General features: G+C 41.4%; 2 protein-coding genes across 3 annotated transcripts in view; one reads left to right on the plus strand and one right to left on the minus strand.

Annotated features, from left to right (window-relative positions):
* Window positions 1-1,575: 1,575 nt before the first annotated feature.
* Window positions 1,576-25,289, minus strand: TRMT5 (tRNA methyltransferase 5). 2 transcript variants are annotated; one of them, XM_085626177.1, is made up of 6 exons: window positions 25,087-25,289; window positions 23,751-23,912; window positions 11,467-12,110; window positions 5,988-6,112; window positions 3,366-4,020; window positions 1,576-1,944 (listed from the first exon to the last, which is right to left on the minus strand). In XM_085626177.1, exons 2-6 carry the CDS (start codon window positions 23,753-23,755, stop codon window positions 1,874-1,876), a joined length of 1,500 nt encoding a protein of 499 aa, XP_085482303.1. In that variant the 5' UTR covers window positions 23,756-23,912; window positions 25,087-25,289; the 3' UTR covers window positions 1,576-1,873. The 2 variants fall into 2 exon arrangements, with proteins under 2 accessions (XP_085482303.1, XP_085482304.1); XM_085626178.1 differs by having other exon boundaries at window positions 24,936-25,111.
* A 12-nt stretch (window positions 25,290-25,301) lies between these two features.
* The window catches only part of SLC38A6 (solute carrier family 38 member 6), a 393,044-nt gene continuing 391,706 nt past the window's right edge, over window positions 25,302-26,639 (plus strand). The window contains exon 1 of the mRNA XM_085626179.1: window positions 25,302-25,723. Coding sequence (XP_085482305.1) covers window positions 25,634-25,723 — 90 coding nt within the window. The 5' untranslated portion in view covers window positions 25,302-25,633. The remainder of the gene's footprint in view (window positions 25,724-26,639) is intronic.

Raw genomic sequence — 26,639 nt, forward strand, 5'->3', positions numbered from 1 at the left:
GTGACGTTCTAGCCAAGAGTAAACTCAAAAGTTTCCGTGCCCTGCAGATGGACTTTGGGTTGCACGTCTCCCAATTTCTTAAATATGCACAACTTCGACATGCTATGCAGGCGGAGGGCTCCTTATCCTCCTCGCTGCTGGAGTATGCACCATTGGAGGGACGCCTACTACAAGAGCACGTACTTACTAAGGCGGTCTCGCTGACATATTGGACCCTGAATAATAATGCGCCAGATAGGCTGGGGAGACTGGGGGAGTCCTGGGAACTAAACCTAGGTACACTTGAAAATATAGACTGGGAGGCAGCTTTAATGCATCACTGCGAGGTGGCCATTAAATTCCGTCTTCGTCTCATTCAATACAAGATCCTACATAGGGTCTATTACGATAGGGCCCGGGTCCACCGCATGGGCCGTGCCAGTGACCCGAATTGCCTGAGATGTGGACAAATACAGGGGGATTTCTATCATATCATCTGGGGGTGCCCCGATATACAGATTTACTGGGAAACTGTGTTGGTTGAGTTGATCAAGGTTCAAGGCGCAACACTACCATTGGACCCTAAATTCATACTGCTGGGCATTCCCGGAGACGTAGACTTAGGCCGCCTGCAGCTCATTTTTGCCATGTTAGCTCTGGTGGTGTCAAAACGGGACGCAACTCTAACATGGGGAGCGACAGCCCCACCTCAGCTCAGAGAATGGAAGATGGGAATGGATGTGTACATGGCGGCAGAGACGGTTACATATAAGGCGAGGGGCTGCCTGAGAAGGGTATGGGGGAAATGGAGGGCATATTAAGGGCTGGATGGTGAACGGGGTGATGATTAGCAGGACTTCGAGATCCTTACTTTCCCTCTAGGCATGACCGCCGACCCGCTCGTCCCCGAGCATTCCAGACAGGGCAGAACCATGGCACACTGCAGTGGGGAATGGTGAATGGGTGGGTCATGCAAGCTCCAGACACCCGAAGAGATGAAGATGTGGGATTATTTGTGATGTGAATTGTATATGTAAGCCTTTGCATGACTGTAACCAAAGGACTACAGCTCTTTGGTGTTTTGTTTTGTGCAAAATACAGATAAAAACATTTTGGGGAAAAACAAAATAGTGAGATTGAGAGGCATGGGACAGATCCTCCCAGCACTGGAAACCAGCATCCTGGGATATGACCTGGCAATCAGAGCTGGACTGTTCCCATGGAAATAAGGGTCAATAATTTGCATATGGCTGGGTCCAAACTGGGGTGGCATGGTGGGCAAAAAACGATGGATTAAACCCATAATTGTGACTGGGTGAATGTGTCATCCATCATTTGTTCTTTTTTTCATTTAATCCATCACATTAGCTCTAAAGCTAAAGTTCCCTTTAGCCACAACTAATCCAAACAAAAACATATTGGAAATGGTATTACCTTTTAAAGTCAGTAACAGATTGTAGTGGGAAAAATTGTTGTTGGAGGTGAGGTACGAGGAAGTTTACTCTAAAGATGGCTTTCAAGGTAGGCACCCTTAGCCTGTAAGTAGATATTGCACTGCAATCAAAACAATAATTGGTTATGTGAAAACGACATGAGTTATCGATTAATACATTTAATCAGAGGAAAGCTCTTATGCCATCAACAACTAAGATGCTAACAACCTTTTGGATTATTAAATTCATTCCAAAAACAAATTTGAAATTAAAACTGTTTTTTACATTCTGATAGGTCCCTATTATCCATCCTTTCCAAACGTGTTTCATTCCTGTAGAAGCACTCATTCGTAGTCCAATAGAAAAGAGCAAAAGCCCAAAGCTCGAAAAAAACCCATATCTTTGTGGTAAATAAATATTCAACTTTTTCAAAATCTTGGAACTATAAATGATATACTGAATCAGTTGGATGTATTTTCATTGCTCTCTTCATCTCTTCGAAGACGCTTAGGCGATGGCTCAGCTGTACCTTCTGAAGAAAAGTACAAAAAAGTTAAAGGAGGTTTAGAAATAACAGTGTAGTAATGTGTGCAGAATATGTCAAAACAAATTAAAAGAACAGAACCAGAGACCAAATGAAATTTCCTTATGTAAGAAAACTGGGAAGACATGTTTTAAAAAGTGAAACAGGTTAAAGAAAAAGCATTTCATTATGCAATTCAAATGGATGGAGTGGGGGCGTGCCATCCACCGCATAGCTTTCATAAATGTCATAAACAGACATGGGTAGGCAAATATGACGCTTCCACTCTTGACCTTTGGCCCCTCCATCTTCCCTGCAAAATGCAGAACCTGACTCCTATTCTGACCCAAGATGGAAACCGACATTTCATTCTACATTAAGGTGACTTCTTTTTGAAAACGAAATACCGGGACATTTCAGAATGAAGTGGGGATACAATGTTGCACCCACTTAGGAAAACAGAAAGACTTAACTGACAGCTCCCATCAACAAAGGAAACAGACAATGAGGCAGTAGAGCCAGGGGGGGAATGAATGCAACTTTCACCCACAGTATTATTATCCTCGAAAATGAAATTGCTTTCTACTAGAGGGTGCTTCCCAATTATGCAAGGCAAAACATGAAAAAGGTGCCTCTCTGTTCGTGTGACCTGCTCTCAAAACCGGGACATGCACTTTATTTACTGAAATTGCCAGGACAGTCCAGATTTTTGGGCATTTGTCTTGACAAATCCAGGACGCCTGGTCACCCCATCTACATCCAATTTACAAGTTGTTCCTTTAAAACGCACTGCAGTTTTATTCTCCATAAGAACATTTTGGCATGTGAAATCTGTTTAGATCTGTGCAGCGAAAAAGACCAGATTGGGTGAAGCACAGATTTTCGAGGTCAGGCCACACTTACAATCTTTCTGAAACTTCGTCCTCCGGAAATACTAGCCACCTCGCACAAAACTCAAGGCCGGCATTCCCGGCTAGCTGCAAATTGGGTGTATAGTGTTTTGGAAGCCCGGTGAATGCAATATCAGGAGGGGAAAGAGTAGTGTGCACCTGCTACTGCTGCCACACAACCTCAACACTCTTTTCACTGCCAATGTATTCAAGTTATGAATGTCTAATAGGTTGCTGGTGGGCTCTAGCTGACAGCTAACCAAACCCCAAACAAGTCATAACTGACCCACACATTCCCTTGTAGAGGCCGAGTTACCCTTATGTGAACAAACCTGCACAAACAGAGCATGCACACTATTTGAACTGCAATGAAACAGAGCGCAGGCAGTAGTTCATCTGCTAATTCATTAAGAAGGATTTAATTCACGCATGACTACATTTTTTAAACGTATGTCGATATTCTGCACCTTCAGAGAACGTCACTAAAATTTGCATGCTTTTTTTCCTCAATTTTACAATAGGTTTTGGTAACAGACTTACCCGGTGTTGCAGAATCATTCTTGTAGAGCACCCTTGCAGGGATTCTAAAACTAATGCACATCATTTCCTTATTTGGTGCAACGTTTCGCACAAGATGGATGGAACTACATTCCTCGATAGAGGCGCCCATAAAAGCTTCAGCTCTCCGCCTTACGTCGCTAGCAGGATTATCATCTTTTGAGAAGCTGTAACAGTGCACAGTGGGAAGGATGACGTTTCTGCTCGGTTGTTCATCTAAGAGACCCTGAAAAGCATCCAAGAACTCAACAGCCAATCCTGGCAAATTCATCACAATATGCACAGAATTTTTTATTTCCTCTGGTGGCAGCACCAACTGTTGAGTTAAGTGTTCTTTCACTGTCCCAGTGATAAAATCACGACCATCCATGTTGAATGTCTGAACTTTTTTATCCACTTTGTTCAGTTTGCAATTATGCAAAAGCCATTTGTAGGATTCTGGATTAAGATCATTGGCAAATACTGTGCAGTTTCTCTTGGCAGCAGGGATGGCGAAAGGACCAACCCCAGCAAACACATCAAAGAGTATGTCACCAGACTTCAGCAGCCCAGTGATCCGTTCGTGTTCGGTGCTCAGACGTGGATTCCAGTAGACTTTGGAAAAATCAAATTCATAGCTGATGTTGTTTTCTCTAACCTAAAAAAACAATACAAAAAAAAAAAAAACAATCACATAGAAGCCAATCTGTGTTTTTAAATATGATACCATTTACAGAAAATTACTCTACTTTAGATGAAGGCCCTATACAGAAACTTTGCATGCATTTTTGACTAACCAACAGGGCTCTGTATTATGGGGACTATATTCGATCTTTAAGATGTCAGCCGAGCGAGTGTGCCCGGAGGAAGGGGTGGGTGATACTTTGCTCTCTCACTCTCGTTATGTTAAACTGCACATGCAATCTTTTCTATGGCAGATGACAGGATTCATTACGTTGACTCACTCAAAATAACAGGAAATTCTTCTGTGAAGGGAATGCAAACAGCACATCTACAAATCCTTTCATTCATAATCACTGTTGCTATCCACTTGATAAAGATGCAAAGACTCAGGGATGCAACAACTAAGACCCAAGTGGATCAGAAACAGCTCCTCTGCACAACAAGATATTAATTTGGCACTCGAGACCTATGCGTAACAAATCTGGTCATTAATAACTTTGGGCCGGAAAACAAAAACAAGTACTGGCAAAAGCATGGGGTCTTGACTATTGTACTGCATACAGTTGGCTTTGCCAATGCAGGTTTGTGAACCCATGAGAAAATGCAGACAAAGGAATCCGAAAATGGATGTTACAGGAAGTAAAAAGGACTGCTTTTTCTGTAGCATCCATTTTCCAGACTTTTTTTTCCAGCGCTTGTGCCCCAGTTCTACCTGGATGCTCAGTCTTTAAAACAGTCCCTCGTCCATTCGAGTGCATACAGAAGGACATACAGCCAATAGAAAAATGGTGAGACCAAAAACACTCCTCTGGGCAAATTCAGGAAGCGTGTCACAATGTTGCAAGTCAAGCTGAATGTTCCAAGGCAAAAAATAGCAAATGGCCGAAGGAGGCTGCCCTAAATCTGTAAGCAGAGAATATAATATGTTCGCCATGATGCAAGCATCACACAAATAAAAATAAAGAGCTACAAACCAGGTTTTGGGAAAGTTGGAAAAAGAGAGGCTCTCAGCATCATGTCAGGGTGCTCCCTGCATTAATGTACCGAAAAGTAATACAATAAAGTCCCTGGACTCCAGTTAGCTATTTAAGACTTGACCTACATTAAACATTATGCAATAACTAAACATAGCATTCATTGATACAACGGTGTCTCTTACTAGTATGCCCATCTACAGCTAACTGAATATGGTTTTGCTCTTAACTAGACATTTACACTACATGTCTGAAGAAAGCTTTGAGACTAATGGGATCAACAAGATGTCCTCTGCTAACATCACACAAGCTAGAACTGTCGTGTAGTAACTGATGGAGTTTGGAATATTAAGACAACATGAACGTTTGTTGGTTGGCCCTATACACCTGAAGGAGAAGAGTAACATGCAGCCTGACTCACAATGGCCCTGAACAAAAAGCAGCATTAATGATAGCTACATAGAGAAGTCAAACTTCACTCAGCATTGCCTGCTGAGTAACCAATAGACCTGAAAGGCTTAAATGCGGACACCAATAATGATAGATCTGACAATGAAGCCTCTGTATGTTTGGTAAATGTCCACAGGCTGAGAGAAGGACAAATATAAGTTTTTCTAGAGAAACCCTCAAATCATCAACTTACTGTATTTCCACAGAAAGGGGGATTTTGATTATATATGGAAGTATGGAAGGAACAAAAATGGGTTAATACCAACAAACAAAGCAATGTATTTCCCCATTCCAAGCAAGCATCACAATTATGGGCAAAAAATAAACCGTAAGAAATATCTCATGTACACAATAAAACAATCAAAACCGAAAAATATAAAACTGACTAAAAGTTTAGAGCATATGTACATAAAGTGTGAATGAGATACAACAGGGGAAACATAAAGACGTTTGTGTTTACTGCATCCAGAATATTCTTACACATTTCCCCTCCAAATCAGTCAGAAGCCATACACACCTTTGTTATCATGTTATTATCCCCAGCCAGAATTTCCATTTGAAAATTTCGGTACGTGGTATCTATCGTGTTGGTCTTATTTACTACTGAGGTGATTCCTGGGTTCTTATCCATTATGACTTCACCTGGAATAAACATTTAAAGAAAACAGGGCTACTTTTAGTCATATATTTTCCTACATTTTTTCACATTATATATGTATGTTAAGGGTGTAGTAACCTCAGTTGGCCAATCAAGGCAGAGCTCTTGGCTGTCTATTATAAATAACCCTTTTCAAAAGCATATTGAAAAGGACAGATCAATACTGCAGACTTCCTACTGATTACCATGTTAAGAGACTAACTAACACCAGTTCACTTTTCCAAGTATATCTAATAACCGTTCCAAATGGACAGAAAGGCATGCTTCTCTCTGGGTAATGGGTGAGCTACCTGCAGAGATTATGTTTTTCACAAATATGTTTGAAATTTTGCATGTGGTGGTCACCATTTCATATTTTTCAGTTTCTACTTTCTTGCAATTTGTGAGAGAATACAAATGAGAAATCCTGGATGAAGCTTGAAAGCTACACATTTATGAAAACTAGATAAATGTTTGTATTCCGTAGGGGCTGAACTGAAAAGACTAGTCAAGGTCTTACCATACAATAATAATTACGTTCACAAAATCGTGAATGTACTGGAGGTGAAAGAGAAATCACGGTCCTGATTTGTACTTGCAACTTGTACAAAAGGCTTGTGAACTACAAATAGAGATAGATCTATTAGAATACTGCATTAGAATGAGCAATATGTTTTGAACCCAAATTTTTAATGCACTCCTGTGTTATACCAAGATTTGCAGGCCTTTTCGTTTGCGAAAGCCTAAGCCTCGTTTTCACCTTAGCACTGTTCAGCCAGAAAATTAGATTACACTAAGTTCAGCAGAGAAGTTTCTGCCCTGCATCTCTTCAAGGTCTTTCCATCTGTTTTCTCATGAGAATCAAGGCAATCTATCTTAGCTACTGCCTTCAGTGGTTTCACTATCAGTTATGTAACTCCTTCGTTTTCTTATGTGAAGGAAGGTATAAATGTAATACAATTCCTAGAGGTGTTAGTATTATATACTCCAAAGTTTAAGGGCAAAGTCGCAATGGTTTATATTGTGGTTACTAATTCCTTTGCTTGTTAATAAACATGTTCCAGACTTTGGGTAGGCTGAGAGTAGTTTTATTTAACAGGCGGAGCTACAAAAAATATGCTTCTGCGTTCTCTGGACTCTGCCTGTCACAGTGATATAGAACATTTCTTTGTACAAAACAACCAAGAGCCAACAATTCAGCAGCAGAGTACAATTCGTTTTCAATGTGTACTGATCATCACAAGACAATTAATAGAAACTGGTTATCAAGGAAAGCTATTCATTCTTAGGTCGGGCCTGTGCAGTGCATGCGCTGCTGCAAGGCATGCAGTAGTGGAGTATGGCTTTGAAGCCCCGCCCACTCTGCCCATAATTTTAATTGGCTTTTGTCATTGTCCTTCTTAAACGCTGGTTTCTAAGTAGTTAGTAGTCTTGTTAGTCTCTCCTTGGTACCGTCTTGTCTGCATTTGTTACCTCCCATAACGACTGGACCTTTTACTGGTGCTATTACATGGTCTACTATATAAGTTGGTGAGCACTATTTTCTTTAATGCTCTTCCCCTATTCCACCGACGACATCTGAGCATGCCGGAAATCGCAGCATGCCGCATGCTTGGACTACTGTATTTATTAAAATTACTACATGGTCAGCTTTAACTATTGAGGCCGCGCTTATTCTTCAATTATTTTATTTATGGCGCGGTCCGCTTTCAGTTTAGCGTCCAAGCTTATTTAATTATTTATTTTACAGGTGGCCGCTTTCAAATTAGCGACCACGCTTATTTATTTTATTAATTAATAGTGAGGGCTGCTTTCACTTCAGCGGCTGAGCTGCAGAACGTTTCTAAATTAATTATTTTGGTTTTGCTTTGTGTGAAAGCACAACATATGCGCTTTCACTTTAATAAGTCAGTGCCCCTTTGTTTAGACGCTGCTCACTGTAACCTGAATACGGTGAGCAGCGCCTAAACGAAGGGGCGTGGCCAACATTAAAGTGCTCTCGCATTTGCGAGAGTTTGAGCTATTGGCATTACAAATAACAATGCCTTTTATATAGGTGTTGGGTTTAAAACACAAATAAAAGGCATGGTCATTTACAATGCCAATCGCTTAAACGCTGGTAAAAGCGAGACCTATTGCATTTTTTTTTTTACACACAACAGTAATCTAAACATTTTGATAAAATTAAACAATCATAACAAATGTCCTACCGTCTGTATTGCCACATATCTCCTTATTAAAATAATACTCATAAACATATGTGGGTTGGCACATCACATAGCAGGGGGCAAAAACTGTACCAAAGTTACATTTTCAGTATGAGGATTGCAGATATTTACCATGCAAGTGTGTTGCAATATGCCTGAGGTTGGCAAGAAACCTTGAGAACTGGCCAACCCCTTACATTTTTTAAAACTAGAGAGACACGGGGGACTCAGATTTGGTTTGTGTGATTCCACCACTTTTCTTTACCTGGATGCCCTGCAAACTTAAAACTATGGCTAGGTATACACAATTGCCTTATGTTCAATGCCCCAATACCGTGCACTTACAAACTTCTCCTGATCAATACAATACCTTATGTTTTAGTGACATACATAACAGCTCCAAACTAGGCAATTTGTCAGTCCATGTATCATTAGTTGCAGAAAAGATATTTGATCACGTAATCATGTAAAGTGCCCCTTCACGGTTAGGACCTTTAAGGAATTTTGTTTTACATGGTTATAGGGTGAGTAAGAAATCTGTAAGACCAGCTAAAGATTTCTTCAGCCCCAGAGGGGCACCATGATGGGCCGTCCCGGCTTCTTTTTGTAATAGAACTGAAACTGTTGGCATGTCCAATTAAAGACTCAGACATCAGTGAGATACTGATTGGTATTTAATACAATAAGTTGTTACTCTACACACATATTGTGTTCAAAATGTGTAACCCATATATACATCCCTCCAAACTTACCAACAAATTTGAATTATTGTTGAGATTTTTATTTCATTTATTTGTAAGGTTTTATATAGCGCTGGCTAGACCCGGGGGTATCAGAGCGCTTTACATGTGCGAAAAACAAGATTACAGAAGCTGCTCAAAAAGCACAGTAAGAAGCAATAAATAAAAACATATTAGATGAGATATTAGATTAACCGTTACAAACTGAAATGATGCCTTTGACCAAGAAGAAATTGGAAATGAGAAAACAAGAATAACTGGCAATAAGACAAACAGAGACCCTGAAGTATTTGGTGATCGCCTTTAAACTAGAACTGAAACTAGGGTGAGGAGAACAATGAAAGATTAGGAGTGCAATTTAAGATGGTCTTTCAAAAGTTACTTTATCACTTGTGTATAGACAAGATGGCAACCATTCCAGAAGAACTCGGTTTAGCGGTCTGTCTTTCCAATTAAGCAGGGACTACTAAAAAAATGTGGAGAAATGCCTTGCTAAATTTGTATAGCAAACTTAAAGAGCTAAAATAAAACTGTATTTGTTATATGCAGATAACACTCGGAGAGGAATGAGTGTCCAGCCAAAAATGTGACATGTAGGCCAAATAGATTACTGCAAACTGCCAGTGTACAATTTGGTGGGGAGAAGACACCAATGTGGGTGAAGTTTGAAAATGTCCTTTTGAAACTATTCACCACAATCCTATCCTAGATCATACCAGCGAAATTAGGAAGACTGTATCTCATAATGTCACCATTTGGATGAACACCAACGTTTGCCTGATGGCAGGCATCTTTACTGAGAGGTCTGAGATTAGAAGGGTTTACACTGGATACTAAAAAATATTGTTTGAAAGGACATTCAGATAACCATCTGGGGATATGAAAATAGAATATTCCACATAGAGACATTTTAAAATATCTGTAGCAGTAGTACCAGAGAGACAGAAAGAGAGGAACGATGGGGGACTGAAAAGTAGCATCTCCTGAACACTTGCAATCTTATCATTTGAGGAGGGAAGCCCAATGAAGCTATACCTAGTGAAATTGGGAAAATACCTGAAGCTCAAATTCAAAGATTATGAATTAGTGGAGATTTTAGTCTTATGAAATGAAAGTACCGGGACCATTAATACAAAGTTAGTCTCATGTTATGTCTTGCAACACACATACAGGGCAACACCAAAGTAGAAGTATCACAATTCCCCAAACACTGAAAAACTATGGGAATTACAGATCTTCCATGCATGTGCTGTTGGATTGCTCTTAGAAATTCCCAGAAGGGGTTTTAGACACACAAATCTGGTAAGTACCAGTTCAAACTTGTTAAAGTAAATCGGCCATTCTGGGATTAAAAGAAACACAGACTGGTACCAGAGAAAGCTGCAATCCAGAACCGGACGACATAAGGACATTAGAAGGGTATTCAGACACTGAAAGTAGACCAACAAAGGTATGTACAAGAAATGGAATGACAGCATGACAAACAACAATGTGAGAAACGTAAAGCCATGGAACACAAAGAGGGCAAGATAGCCTCATGGTTTAAGAAGCATACATAACTAGGTAGGGCAGGACTGTGAATACTTCAGATGCAAGGTCATACTTAGAACAAATGTAAGTATTCAATGGACAAATGATATACTGTCAAACAGTGTATTTCGGGAGTGATTAGGGACGCCAACTAAGCACAATGAAGCCATTCTCTACTGTGGAACCTCATAAATTGTAAGAACATTGGAAGGCTTCAAAACCTACTTTAAATGAATGACAAAGTTTTGGCTTCGTAGTTACTTTAGCAGTTCTTGGGAGGTTAACTGGGAAGTGTGCTGTATATATATATATATGTTGCTGTTATATATATATATATATATATATATATATATATATATATGATTTTCTTAAAACATATAGAACATGTTTCACCTCTACGTAAATTATAAAATGTAAGTAAAACAAAATTCCTTTAAAAAAACCAGAGGAAAAGACCAAGAAATAAAAGTACAGAAAAAAACATCTTCGAATGAAAATAGATTTTAAAAATGTCAAACAAAGCTAAGTAAAGGCTCTACGATTCCACAAACAGAAATTACACTGGCCGTAGACAAGTGCTCAGCAGTAGTGGGAAGAATGCGGTATCTTTGCAAAGAGGAACAAGGTCCTCGGAGAGAAATTGCCATGAACGGCATTACAGGACCCTTTGTCTGCCTTGAAACAAAGTGCAGTTTCCTCATCGTGAGGTTGCATGACTATTGTAACAGCTTCACTTCATTCTTCATATTTAAAAGGAGAAAATATGAAAATGCTACAGTGTGGTATCGTAGGCTATAAAACCCAGTAAGACATTCCAGTGCATTTTTTGCCATATGTATCATTTTAATGAAAGATAAAAAATAAATAATCACTGATACAAACCAATTAAGTTCTTATATGGTAGCTGATGTTCCCGAAGATTCATATGAGCAATATGCCCAATTCGACTAAATCCTGAGGTTACATCTTGTCCTTCTGGTAAAACTGCTCGCAAAATTTCTTCAGTCTTAAAATTTTCATAAGACAGCTCCAAATCATATTTTATAATTTGAGGGTTAATATCCAATTCTTCTAAAATAAGAAGTTCGTCCTTTTCAAAAGATTCCCGACAGGATATTTTGCAAGGATCCAATAGCACTAATTTCTTTTCCTCATCTTTGGGATAGTCTATCACTCTTTTCAGGCCTGGACGATGTAGTACTTTGTTTTTTAGAGATTTCATTAATCTATGAATGATGTCCTTTTTAACTGTAAAAGCTGGAACAGTAATTGTCCTTTTAAATGCAGACCTGTTAAGAACAGTCATTTCTCGAACTTCGGGATTAGGAGAGTAAAGCTCTACATCAACTTTAGTCTCCAACATTTTTGGAATAGCACAGAAGAACTGTCTTTGAAAAGCACAAAATCGAAGCAATTCAGAATTGTTTAGTCTCATATAACCAATGCCCGGTGTTGTCTTTGCTCCTACCCAATGGTGGCTTTTTTGACGAAGCCTCACAGACCAGACATAGGCTCTCCACAGAATCCTGGAAAAAAAACCACAATATGAAATCAGTAGTTGAAATTATTCCTTTCACATTATAGCTACAACCTTGCCTACTTCCATATGCTTGCTGTTTACTTTTGATGAAAAAGATTGCACGTACTGTAGGTGAAAATTGGGAAGCATCTCTAATTCAACTACATCTAGACTTTGCATATACATGGAACTTAAATTATTTAAATGAAAAATTACTATTCACAGAAGCCTTGCAATGTGTATTCTTGATAATGCTCTGCATGTTAACATTTTACAAATAGTATTGCACAATCAATCAAATTGGAACGGTTTATCGCCCGTGAGAGTATCCAGGCGCTTGAGGAGCTGCTGCAGGGGGCTGAGTTGAACAGCAAGGTCTTGTGTCCTTTTCTGAATTCCAGCAGGGAGGATGGTAGGTGATGTGGGAGGTCATTCCAGAATTTTGCAGCGAGATAGGAGAAGGAGACACCTCCACTGTTGCGGAGGCCTATACGGGTGGGGAGGGTGAGGCAGACGCAAGCAGAGCACAGGTGGTCTGAAGGAAGGTAGAAGTTCAGTCAGTGGTTGGTGTATACTGGTCCCTAGTTGTGGAGGCTTTGAAGGTGTGGATCAGCATCTTGAACTGGCATCTCTTCTACATGGGGAGCCAGTGGAGCTTCTTGAGATGGCGGGTGATGCAGGTCCCTTTGGAGAGGTCGAGGATGAGTGTCTTGAGGAGGTGTAAGGTGATTCCTACGTAGAGTGTGTTGCTGTAGTCCAGTTGGCTGGTGACCAGGGATTGTATGACGGTGCTTTTGGTGTTGGCAGTCACTTGAAAATCTTGCTGTTTTGACTGTTGTTTGGTCTGTGGGATCCATGCCGGTGTGCCATTTCCTTTCAAGTTGTTTGCAGGTGCGCTTCATGGTTCTGTTCTTAGTTACGTAGTGTACCAGATGGCTTGCTTGACGGACCTCTTGGGTTTGCTGAGGGGGACTCTGGAAGCGTAGTCTGTGATCCAGGTAGAGAAGTTCCTGACTGCCTGTTCTAGGTTGGTTATAGTGAGAGGGCGGAGGGTGTTGAGGGCGTCGGTCCATTGGCTCTCTCAGATCTTGTTCCAGCTGTGGTGCGAAGTGGCTTAGGGTGGTGCTTGGGGGTCCTGCGATGGCGAAGTGGACAATGGCGTGGTCGGTCCATGTGAGCTTGGTGACATAGCTGTACTTGATTCTGTCGCTGGCCATGAAGATGGGTCCGAGTGTATGTCCTGCAACGTGCGTGGGGATGGCGTCCAATTGGGCGAGGCCGATGTATTTAAGATTCTATGCCATCCATTATTTCTTATAACATAAAGTTGCAAGTGCCACTGAAGATGAAAACTCAAACTGTTTAGGCAAATTTTGGAATACATTCAGAAAGCAGCAGATGTAGATAGAATGACCATACTTTAACACTGACTTTCAGAATGCTAACTGTCTCAAGACAAATGACCCACCCCAAATGGCCTTCCAGTAAAGCCTCAGGGATGAAGGGAGACATGAGATCCAATTTTAAAACCTCGCTTGGCAGGCTTGCCAAAAGGAAGTCTTTTTGGGCCTATCTGTTTTGCCAGACCCTCCCATGCATCAAGCTTCACAAGGTTCAAGCACTGCAACTCTCATCTACAGCAACAACACTTTGAAGGACTTCTGCCCCTCTAAGCTTGTTCAGCTACCATCTGCCACCCTCAACCAAGTGAATCAACTAAAAACGCTTTTCCTTCATGACAGATGCCTCCCTTTCCTGAACTTCACCAAGTTGCTGCCACTGTGAACGATTCCGAGACCATCTAACTTAGTTATATTTATGCCTGCTTCTCAGTGAACTATAGTTGGGAAATGCACAAGCTTCTTGAAAAGTTCTACCTTGATATTTTATGCATCCCAGAATTTTGGCTTACTGAATAGTTTGCACAGGCCATTTTCAGAGGCCCTTTCACCTGTGTTTAAAAGTCTTTGAATATTCCATCCCTCTAAACAAAGAGGCAGAGGTGCTGCTATTATCCTAAAAGAACACTATCCCCGATAGTGGTGAAATCAATCATTATTCAGCTTGGCGTTACCCCTAAAAACGCTGCCAGCGAAATATCATCCTCCAGGTGCCAGTACATTTCTTTTCCTATTAAATTTTGTGTTGTCTGTGAAGCAGATTATGACCTTGTCTAGAAACATATAATACTTGTCAATTTCAACTTGCAAAACCCTCTCAAATCTCATTCCTCAGTGATCGAATATTTGAGTGTGCTACATCTTCAATCTAGGATAAACGTATCCATGCATTCTCAAGGCCACACACAAGATTTTTTTGTGATCCTTTCAATTTTTTGATTGAGTTAACTAGAACCATGGCGGCTTGGTCTAAAAAATGTTTTTATCAACACATGACACTTCATTGAGAATATCAAGACTAAAATTCTACCTAGAATGTTGCTGAGACGTGGCAGAACCAAATTCTCACCCAGATATAGTGTACGAAAATATTATTTGAAAAGTACTTAAAATAATTACAAAGCATAAAATATTCATCATGTGCAGCACAGCTCCTCTCCATTACAGAGGCTAAAAGGAATGTTAAAGCATCTCTGTGCGAGATAAGGGATAATTACAAAAGTAAATATCCAAAGAGGAACAAGTAAGGAATGTTTTTTGAATAACATCATTCATTTTAAGGCAGGCTACAACAATCAGTTGAATGGACATCGCTTTTGCTCGGTCACAAAATAATATACTTTCCTTTTTTCTACATTTGAGTAATTTACTAATCTTGCAATCAGTCTGGATTTAGGTAGTTAAAACGATTTACCAAGCAGATTCCTAAATCCTGGAACACTGCTATTAGGAGTCTGTGGCACTTTTGCAAAAGACTAGGTCAAACACTTAAAAAAGTTAATTTTAATTAGGCCCAGCACTTAACCAACCAAGCAAAGTTTATAAGCAGGCCAGCCTTGTCTAAACTCAGAGAGAGGTTAACAAAGATCTGAGCCATAAAAATGTTCTTAAAAATCTGTTATTAATGGGAATTGAAAGGTGAGACTTTGGTTTGATATAAGAATTGATTACATAATGACAAAATGTTGCTAAGTAAAACAAATCTATAACCTTTATAATGTTCAAAAGTTACATATTTACTTTTAGATGTCCAGCATCTTGAAGGTTTTAACAAATGGAATGACTGAGTAAGGTAGCCTTATGTGTTAAGAGTCTGATCGATACAGCTCCAGATGTTTACTTTTACTCAGTGTCAGACAATCAAGCTCCTTAGCAGAATTTATTCAAATTTGCCCCAGCTGCTAATAGTTGCCTGTGCAGAATAAATTATAGGCTAAGAACGACCCGACTGATTCTATCTACTACAAACTCTAGTCCATATTAGAAAACATACGATAAATGGATTACATACCCTTGATAAGCTTGCCCCAGTACAAGAGGAGAACCAGCTCCATGGTTCATCCTGTCTTCGACTGATTTAAAACTCCAAAGCAGAGTTTGTAAATGGGCTTGGGCATGTAATTAAATCACTATAATCAACTTTCTGAATTGCTGCTTCAGAAATATAAACTGAGTTACAAACAGCTTATAATTATATTTGAGGGAACTAAACCCCCTCCCCCCATAGCTTTCAATCATTCAGAAAATGACCAATCCCCCTGCAGAGTGTGCTAACATGTTCACCTTTCAAGAATTATGCTATGATGGGCTAGCCTCTTTCTTCACTCAAACAAACATGGATGTTAGACGTACTATGTCTGAAGAAGGCCATGTCTGTACGGTTATTAATTACAGTCTGTCATCAGGATTTCTTTCAAATCAGGCTGAAATAAGTGTGCCTCACACTAAATCTGTATCCCCTCTTGAACCCTCCCAAATGTATACCTATAAACTCCTGGGCTTGGCAACTGCCTATCTCCTCTGCAACATTTTCTTTTTTCACAAAACATTTTATTTGGTTTTTCGTTGGAAATATGGCCGAGAGCCCTACAATGACCTGTAGGAGAAAATGACATAAGATCACAGTAAGACCATCATTTTGGCCAAATTCCAACACCTGCCCAACATGCAGGGGGTAAAACTCAAACGAAGTGCAGACAGTACTAGATCTCAGGACAGGCATACAAGTTAAAAAACGTATAAGGCTCTATTGCCATCTTATACGAGATGTTCCAAACAATATACATTAGAACCCCATTAGACACCATTTAGGGGTCGGTGGGCGGCAAGGGGGGGGGGGGGGGGGAAGCTCGATTCCTCGATATGACGCCCAAATGGTCCTGATCTTCCTATGTTTGATAGGGTAACCTCGAGCAAGGAACACTGACATTTCGACCCCCATACATCTATCCATTTTGATCTTCCATTTACCCATCGTCAGGGGAAATGTCCCTTTCCATAATTGTGCTATGTCTCGCTTGGCAACAGTGAGGGATAAAAACAGTAGATGTTGCTTATAGACATTTCCCCCTATATCATCCGTGCTATGTAAGAGGAAGAGTCTCGGGTCCATCGGAAGTTCCCACGCTAGCACCTCCTGAAGGCAGGACCTAATTCTGCGCCAGAAAGGTTGAAGTACTGTGCAGCCCCAAACTGTATGTAGAAAGGTCCCCTCGTCTCGCTCACACCGTAGGCATGCTGGGGATGGAATCACTCCCATCTGCCAGAGTCTAGTCCGTGTATAGTAAGCCCTGTGCAAGTACTTAAACTGTATCAGGCGGTATCTAGTAGAGACCGCCACTACCCGCGGACTGGCAATGGCTTCGGCCCAGTCGTCGTCGGTTAAGTCAGGGATGTCGGCCTGCCATGTCTTGTTGAGCGTTGTCTGTGTGTGAGTCGTTAGGGTCTGATAAATCTGTCTAATCTTGTGGAGGCCTAAATCCCCCATCAACAGACAGCCTTCCAACGGGTGGAATTTTGGAAGGGTCTCAAGTGTGTGGATCAGGGGGGTGAGCACATGGCGGAGACAGAGATATTTGTAGAATTGTTTGTTGTGCAGGTTGTATTCCATTTGCAGTTGTTGATAGGATTTCAGTGTGGTGCCCCGCATCACATCGCCATGGATCGACATCCCTACCATGTATCAACCCTGGAACCCCCCCAAAGTGGCCAAAGGACGGAGGTATGTTCCCTGCCACAGTGGGGTTGCCCGGGTAAGTGTACCGTGCCATCCCATCTGTCGAACTAGTGCCCGCCAGAGCAGTATTTCTACTTTCCCTGCCGGCGGCATAAAGTCTAGGCGTGTCGCGCTATATAGGAGGTGGAGGAGGGAGGTCTGCTCCATTGGCGCATGCTCGATCACATACGCTGGGTCGGTAGGGGAGTTATACCACCATTCGTTGACCGCGAGTAAATGTGACGCTGCGTAATAGGAATAGATGTCCGCTGCCGCAATTCCCCCACAATACGTAGATTGCACACATGTGCGAAGAGCGACTAACTGCCCCACCGTTACAGAGAAATGTATTTGTATGGCGTTAACCTGCGCAAACCAGGAGCGCGGGATGTGATAAGGGAAATTTTGGAGACGATACAAGATCCGAGGCAACTATACCATCTTGAAGATGGCCGAGCGCCCATATAGGGACAAGGCAAGGGAAGACCATATTGCAGTTTCCCTGTTGAGGCTAGCTAACAGTGGAGTGATATTATGCGCCCAGGAGGTTTTGGGGCATGGTGACATGAAAATACAGGAGGTATTTAAAGCCCTCTGTGGCATGGGAGAGCTGTGAAGCCCAAGTATCTCTGCCCTGGTGACCGCACACCGGAAACAATATGGATTTGGCAGGGTTTGTGTGTAGGTCCGTAGTGCCCCTGAATACTCTCAGGATCTCCAAGATGCGAGGCCCGGAGAACCATGGGTCTGTAATGAAAAAGAGGACATCGTCCGCATATAACGCGATACGATCTGAGCGCGACTGCGACCATTCAAAGCCTCAAAGGACCGGGTCATTTGTAACCCAAGCTGCCAAGGGTTCAACCTCGAGAGCGATCCATAATGGCGACAGCGGGCAGCCCTGCCTTGTGCCCCCCTGGATAGAGAAGGGGAGTGAGCGATGCCCGGCTATCCACACAGACACTGTTAAGTTGGTATAAAATAGACATATATAAGCAATGACTCGTGGTCCGAAATAGATGGCCTCCAGCAATTGAAAAAGGTACACCCAAGTAAGGGAATCAAAAGCTTTATCTAGATCATCCTAAAGCATTGCTGCTGGTCGGCCCAGCGCCAGAGCGGCTGCTAGAGCGTTGTGTACCCTACGGATATTATGACGGGGTGCCCTCTGGGGCATAAATTCCGACTGGTCAGGATGAATTAGATCTAAGATGCATGTACGGAGGCGATCGGCAAGGACCTTTCCCAGCAGCTTAGGCTCAAAATTAATAAGGGAAATGGGGCGATAGGAAGAGGGGTCGTCCGGAGGGTGCCCGGGCTTGAGGAAGAGAGCTATTTCTGCATGTCTCCAGTCTTGGGGCAATATAGAGGAATCCACGGTCTCTTGGAATCTCTGCAACATTTTTAATATTTCTCTGATGCAGGAGTTGGTGCTATCCCATTTTAAGAAGGTGACTGTAGTAGATTTTTGAAAAAGTGTCACTATGATTCTTCTGCACTGGCTAGTTAACCAGCAATCTCTCCTCTTCTCATAACCGCTAAGATTCTGGAAACCCATGCCAGATTAAACATTTTTAGGAAGAAAACATTTGAGAGTACACCTATGCAGGGGTACAGCCTCACTGGAAGAAGCAAGATTTGACACTGTGAAAGATTGTTATGAGTTTATAGTATTGCTTATCACTAACAAAGTGCATAATGTATTTTAACACTCGATTAGACATGTATACACGGACCTAGTATTGTTGATTTCTAAACACATCTTCTACTAAGTGTAGAAGTGTGTTTTTCTGATATGTGTTAACTCTGCCGCAACTGTGTATACACGCTATCTTTCCAAGAAAGAGGTCACCCCTGCCACTCATGTTTTCCCCCTCTGCTTGCAATTTCTACAGCACAGTCAAGCTGAGATGCACTGGTTTATTTCTACTGATATTGTTTATTGTACTCTGTGAACTTTCCCCATTTCAGTCGCAACCTGAAACTTTGGTGTCAAGGTCCTTCTACTAGTTCGCTGTGCCCCTTTTCATTCATATCACGTTATGGTTAATGTATGTAGTTTGTTCTAGCATCTACTGAGACATTAGCATAGAGAGTGCTGAATTATTCATGTAGTGGGAGAGTGCTTAGGTGTCAAGGCAATATTAAGTTTATTTTACGTGTGCTCAGATTTGCTAATAAAATGATGCATTTGCTCACACCACAATGATTCTGCAGTTTCTGTAATTTGCTATGCAAAAATAATGTTGCTCACACCACAATTATTCTGCAGTTTCTATAATTTGCTATGCAAAAATAATGTATAAAAAGCCTTGATTTTGGGGGTTAGGGAGAAGCCTTTCCTGTTCTACTAAGCAATGCTGTCAGTCCCCCCCCCCCCCTATTTTGCTGCCCACTTGGAATAACTTTAGATTTTGCTTTTCTCTGTATTGTCCTTTCATTGACAGCCTTCATGGCATGGACTCTGTACGGCTTTACTTTTGAATTTTGTAATAAAACCGTTTAACTTTTCATTGATCTAGAACTCAGTTACTGAATAGGCCCATTTACTCAATTTTATTTCTGATTGTTGATGCCTTCGGGAGGTGCCTTAAAACAAGGACATTTTGCCTCACTAAATTGAGGTTTAACGTCACCACCGATCCAGTGAATGTGGTCATTCTGATTGATGTAAAATTGTAAGGTGTCTTACATTTTGGGGTACCTTGCCCCCACAAAACCATCAACCACACAATTCTTCAAAGTAGGCGGTGTGACATTGTAGCTCGGGGCACTGTCGCCAACTGGTTCGCACTTAAATGATCTTGCTACTTCTTTTTCTATTCAAAACTCAGCAGATATTCTTTGGAGGCCGTCACATTTGTGCTTTGTCATCTTGTCTATTTAATGTTTGTATTGAGCCAATACATAAGCTCAAATGATCCTATGGCATGTGCAGAAATGATAGCCTTATGCTTCTTTGCTGAGACAATCCAAGAGGCACAGGACTCCCTTTCCAGCAATGCATGAGAGGGGCCAGGGAGTGGCTGGGTAACCATTAGCTAAAAGTGAAATTCGGAAAGATGGAAGCGATAACAGTAGGTAGAAATCCTAAATGGTGGTCCTCGAGCATCTGACCTACTGACGACATATCCTGTAACCTGCCTCCATTGCTAAAAACATTGCATTACAGTTTAGAGGTCCAATACTGTCACAATCAGTGTTGCAGATCAAATGGATTTATCACACATGCATTTATCTGTAATTATAATTACACAATCCATATTTCAGAACATCAAATTCAACATGGTTTTCCCTCAAAATAACACACACCTCTTACCCATTTCTAGCTATCTATCCAAAACAAAGACATATCCACAGTAATTTGGAAACACAAACACTGATCATCTATCTACCTGCTAACATTATAAAGGACAATTTCCAGCTGGTGCGGTTTCATCTGCGCTTCCTTCTACAAACGTTTTCCCAGATTAAAAATGTGATGAAACACCAACACATCTCTACAACACATCTGTAGAGATGTGTTCCTAATCAAGTAAACTACTTGACCACCATTGAACTGTGAGCGGACTATCCATCAGATTTCCTGTTGCGAAGTGAAACGCCAGACTAGGTACATAGCCAACACTTCTGTATTGGTAAGTACATTGACAGCCTCCACACACCACAGCAGCTAAAAGGGCAAAGCCAGCCTAACCGTCACTTCTAACCGACAGTAGAACGTTGACATCAGCAGCGTGGACAAGGAGGGGTGAACCAAGGGAGAAACTACGGTAGGGAATGAAGGAACTGTACCATGGTACATGAACACATGTTTAGAGATTGAGACCAAGTGAGGCAAGTGTCACCTTCCATCAATACTGGACCACAAAAGCTCCTATCATCAAATTTAAGAACCAAGGGGTTGTGGTTACTTTCAGCACGACATTGCACTTCCATGTCTAGAACTAGTATCCATTTCTCCACATTCACAAGGATATAGTTGATGCGACTTTTGGATCTACCATTATCAAATGTCACCGCACCCTTGGCATCGGACTTAGTCCTACCGTTAACCGCCCTTAGGCCTCGTTCCAGGCATAACCCTTTCATTTGAAGTGCGGCCTCAGTCCATTTTCTAATAGGCTCGAGGTCCAGTTGCGGGATCCCCCAGAGTGCATCAATCTCTTCGCTAAGCCTGCCGTCATCTGAGTCTAGTGGTTCAATGCAGGTATTGAAATCCCCTGCAATAATTAAATCTTCATTAGGGGCCACTTGGGACAAATGATTCTCTAAAGCCATTATGACCTGAGAGCACCTCCCACCAGGTTGACCCCTAGCGTAAACATTATACAAAGTTAAATCAAGGCCACTCACTGATCTGACCCTTATGGCCAGAATATCTGGGCTATCAATGCTGACCTCCTCCACCCTTATCCCCTCAGATTGTCTCACCCAACAGGTCAGTCCACCAACTGCTCTACCCCTATGACCCCTTATTGCTGGTTTGAAGAAATTCAAATAGCCGACGTGAAAGACCCCATCAATAGACCATGTTTCCTGGAATGCCCAAATTTCTGAGTCTTCTATATAAGTTATCCAATCAGCAGACGAGACTTTTGATTCCAGCCCTGCTATATTCCAAGAGGAAATAGTCATTGAAGTTCTCAACGTTGCCGGGCCACCACACCTAGAAGTTGCCTCAACAGCGTTTATACAGGGATTCAGGACTGGGGGGTCTGGTGACATAGCGGGTCCAGTAGGTGAATACTTCTCCATCTTAGTTCCCATAGGACACCCTACTGTTGGAGGATTTAGGTGATATCCTATGTTGGAAATGTTTCAAGCGTCCTTTTCCCTCATTGAATACCTCAGGATATTCATCATTCGATGGAAAACAGCAGCCGCAGATGCCAGACCAAATGGCAAAACTTATATGTGCCAAATGGCGTTATAAAATACAAGGATGGGATCCGATCCCACACGTGCAAAGCACAATGGATTAACAATCCATGCTTTGCACACGTGGGTTCGGATCCCATGCTCGTCCCCAATGTTGCGAAGTGAAACGCCAGACTAGGTAAATAGCCAACACTTCTTTATTGGTAAGTACAGACAGCCTTCACACGCCATAGCAGCTAAAAGCGCAAAGCCAGTCTAACTGTCACTTCTAACCGACAGTAGAACATTCACATCAGCAGCGTGGGCAAGGAGGGGGAAACCAAGGGAGAAACTGGGATAGGCAATGAAGGAACTGTACCATGGTACATGAACACAGGTTTAGAGATTGACGCCAAATGCAACACTTCCTCCTTTGTTTCAGTTCTGAATCAGCCACTCTGATGTGAAATGCATCCTGACAAAGGAGACTACAGTTTGCTCATCATCCTAGAGGCGTCACAAATTTTGAGATAGTCGACCACTGCAGGATGAACTGAACTCTGGACCATCACGCAGGATTCAGAGGTCCGCTCCTGTGCTTGTACGTTGCCTAGAATCATCTTTAACTGTCTTGATAGCCTCATATTTAAAAAAAATCATAATAAAAATACATACATACTATAGACACACACAAACACGGGCTTTCAGTCAGTCAACCTCATCCTCTGGTCTGTTCAAACGTCAATCACATTTTGCTTCCTTCTTCCGCAACATAGAGCATGGGGTAATAAATCGGCCTACTTTATTTATTTGCTGTCAAATCCCTGCACGCTTACAAAGGTCAGACCTACTGGCTTTGCCAATGAGTGTCTATAAGAGGCACCATGGTAAAGGTAGGGAAGTTCACCTCAGAGTGGCCTTGTGGTGTACTCATGGTTTGATGCAACACCTGCTTAATTCAACTTCTGTTTAGTTGCCTGAATTGGACGCCTGAGAATTCCACTAACACACAAATATGCCTGAAAATAAATAAAGTTATCTTTATTCTACTCGATTCCCCTGCCTTGAAAGCCTCCAGAACTGATGTCAGAATATTTACTTTGCTTACCCAACAAAAACCAATTCATTTGCTTTTTACCTTTCCACAAATGCCACAATATTGGATTCACTGAAAATTGATGGTTCCTCTCCCATTTTAAGAATCCCTTGGTTTAAGCCTTATACGTAAAGAAAATGTCTATGATAATGACGTAGACGATTTAAAATAAAACTTTACACCAGAGTGCAGTACTGGAACAGCTGTGCTCTGAGAAATTGAGGACACAGGAAATTCACAATGTATTTATCAAAAACGTTTAATGAAGGGATGGGCATTGACGTCCAACTTAACAGTTTCACTATATGCCTGACTAATCTATAAAATGTACTGATTTACTTGCCATCCTACTTCTCAATGTATGATCTCACAATGTAGAATAATAATGTACAACTTTAAAACAGCATTTTTTATCTTTCCACAATACTGTAGGGATTGTGAAACGACGCATACCCACAGTACGGGCGTCAGGGCTAACAAATACCAATACCCATGCCAGTTCACTTCAAATGTCTGAGTGGCACACACATTGTATAATACACCTCTTTATCCCAAGCAGATCTAAGGTCCACTCACCTCATGCTCTGGTCCAAGATATAGCGTATTTTGAATTGCTAGGAAACTCCATTATGTGCACCAGCCACTTTCGATGGCCCTACTGGAGGTAACGGGACAGCCTCCTTTTCCAGGTTTGACTGGCTCTTGCAAGATTCATTTATCAAAGCTTATTTACACCACCTAGAGAAAACATATACTTCGTTATACCATATATTCTTTTGTTTCATTTCAGAACTGTTTTCAAAAGTAGTTTAATACTAAGTGTCAAGCTTTATTAAATGTTATTGCTGCATCCATGTAGTTGCCATATCCTACAGCAGAAAAGTCTTGAAGTCTACTGAATCCTAATTGTCCTTACTGTGAATAGGGCTTCTTGAAACTGCATAATACAAAGGAAGGTCAATATTGTAATTAATCTAAATGGAAAAACATCTAATTTTGCATTCAGTAGAAAAGAAACTTCCTAAGAGCAAAGCACACAGCACGTATCACCCAGAAGCCCTCCTTTACATGTAGTTTATATAAAAAAATAACGTCAAGTCTTGCAATCATTTCTGGCTTTACTGCGGGGGCACTTTCTTTTAAGTCTAGAATTCTACGAAATGTTCGAATAAAGAGCGAAGACGATCCCCTCTAATTCTGGAAAATGTAAAGACATGGCTCTTACCACCTTTAAAAAGTCAAGATGAGGATTGATGTGCACAAACTGGCAAGTAGGAATCTACGACCGACCGTGCCCATTATTACATTTTCTGCAACACTTGAGGTGTATCAGCTACAAAGTTAGCTGCACACGGTTAGGAGCACATCTTCGAACAGCAGGCATCTCCACCAATATCTCCCAAAGGACATACAACGTAAAACACCCTTTAGAGGACACATTTCTGGCCTTGAAGTTATCATGGGTCTGAAGAGCTAACTAAATAAATGCTACAATACAGTGCAACACAAGGCTAGGTAGGCACTTAAGTGAAATGCCACACTGTTGAAACAGCTACACCAACCTGTCATGCAAATTTAGCTTGAAAGTTGATATTCCCCTTAAATAAACCTCGCAGTCAAATCGCACATTAATGCCAAATTATTTAGTTTCAGGATATATACCATAATATTACAAATTACTGCAGGTGCCTCTCGGTGGCAGATTGCGCCACAAAAGTCGCTGAGCCAGAGGCAACCTGCCTTGGTGACAAATCTACTTACCAGCATGTTTCACATTCTCATAGCAGACTTCAGTCTGCCTATTCGTCTCTAGGTAGGATGCGGTCCAAGTCGAACGGTCACCTAGCGGTCAACCAGTGTCTAACAGAATAACGAATAACTCAGTAGAGTCAACATCTCTGGGCTAACTTACCTAATGGAATGGAAGTCGATGGTGTGCAGCAGCTACGTGCTGCGCTAAGGGCACGTGAATTAGCGGGCTACAAGCAATTGTACAATTCAAAGAATCCTTCTCCAACAAATCCCAAACCACGGTGCACTCTCCGAAGCCTCGTAGCAAATGAAGGATTGCTAAATCTGACCAATCCCAGAGAACGACACATTCTCACTGTGCTCTCGCTACCAATCGCCAATCGATGCATTAGTGTCCAGCCAACCCCTCACGTGATTGGTTTGGCGCTTCCGGGTACTTCAACTTTTGGCCAGATTATCGTAATTATTTACAAAATAGAAAGGGACAATATGCCGAAATAATCAACAACAGAATGCGGTCTCAAATAATGGACTGTTTGGACAAGTTGTGGAGAGGTCGTCACATTGCCAGCGGAATGTTTTTGGAAGCTACTAAGAACTCTCTGTTTACGTTTAAGGGACTCTGGTACTAGGTACTGTGTCCAGTATTCATAGATTTCTTTAGTTTAGTTTCACCCTTTGATAGATTTACTTCATAATTTAGAAATATGGATTCTAACTGGCACGTCATCAACGCAGACCTCGGCCACTATGTATCTACCCAAGAAGACGAATCCACCCCTTTGCTGCTGGGAGATGTAAGTTTGGTATTCTCTTATTTAGTGCTTTTTTGTTGTAAACGTTTGGCTACCAAACACTTTTGCTTATTAGTTCTTTATTAGTAACGTTGCTTACTCACGAAATTAAGTAATACGGCTACACTACTTGTTTGTTACTTTTTTTCAATTCACAACAGAGGTTTAAATAGGCTGTTAGAGACCACTTCGCAGTACTTTACTCTTTTGCACGTTTTGAATGTAATAACATTTTTACTAACTATTTTCGCTTAAAGAAAACTCCAATTATATAAATGCGAACTGTAAAATAAAGTGTTTAGGAAAGATCAGGCTCCAAGGCAGCATCCAGACAGAGATATAGTGGTGAGTACACTCGATAAAGTGTGAACGTCAGAAAGACGGTTTGGAAAGGTTGGGATGAGAACTTTATATGGGCAGGTGCTGCCGTGTGTCTGACCCTGCAGTGTGTAAAAAACAACTTTGAAACGGCTGCCTATCGAGATCTTTCCTATTCATGTCCTTAACTTTACTGACAAAACACGGATTGGATTGCTCAACAATGTCTGTACAAACCTTTAAGATAGTCCATGTCAGTAATTCAGTCCTTATTTACTTTCACGTTTTGCTTCAGCTTGCATTCTATAAGCATATTTGTTTTTCCCAGCTGTTCTATTTTTGTAGTTTTTTCCAAGAAACATATGACTTGTATAGTTCATACTGTGAAACGAGTTGATAAAGTAGGTGTCTGAGTGAGTTCAGGTTGTGAGTGGGTGTTTATGACAGTGTATGATTGAGGCAACACAAAAGAGCTTGAGATCGAGACCTCTGAAGTTGAAGCAGAAGGCAGTGCGTATTTCTTGCATTTCCTGTCAGTGGATCATAGAGGTTTGCAGACTACATGCACATCCAGTCTTCTCTGCAGTGATCACAGATCAGT

This window comes from Triturus cristatus, chromosome 9 (assembly GCF_964204655.1).
Source record: "Triturus cristatus chromosome 9, aTriCri1.1, whole genome shotgun sequence".
Lineage (NCBI taxonomy): Eukaryota > Metazoa > Chordata > Amphibia > Caudata > Salamandridae > Triturus > Triturus cristatus.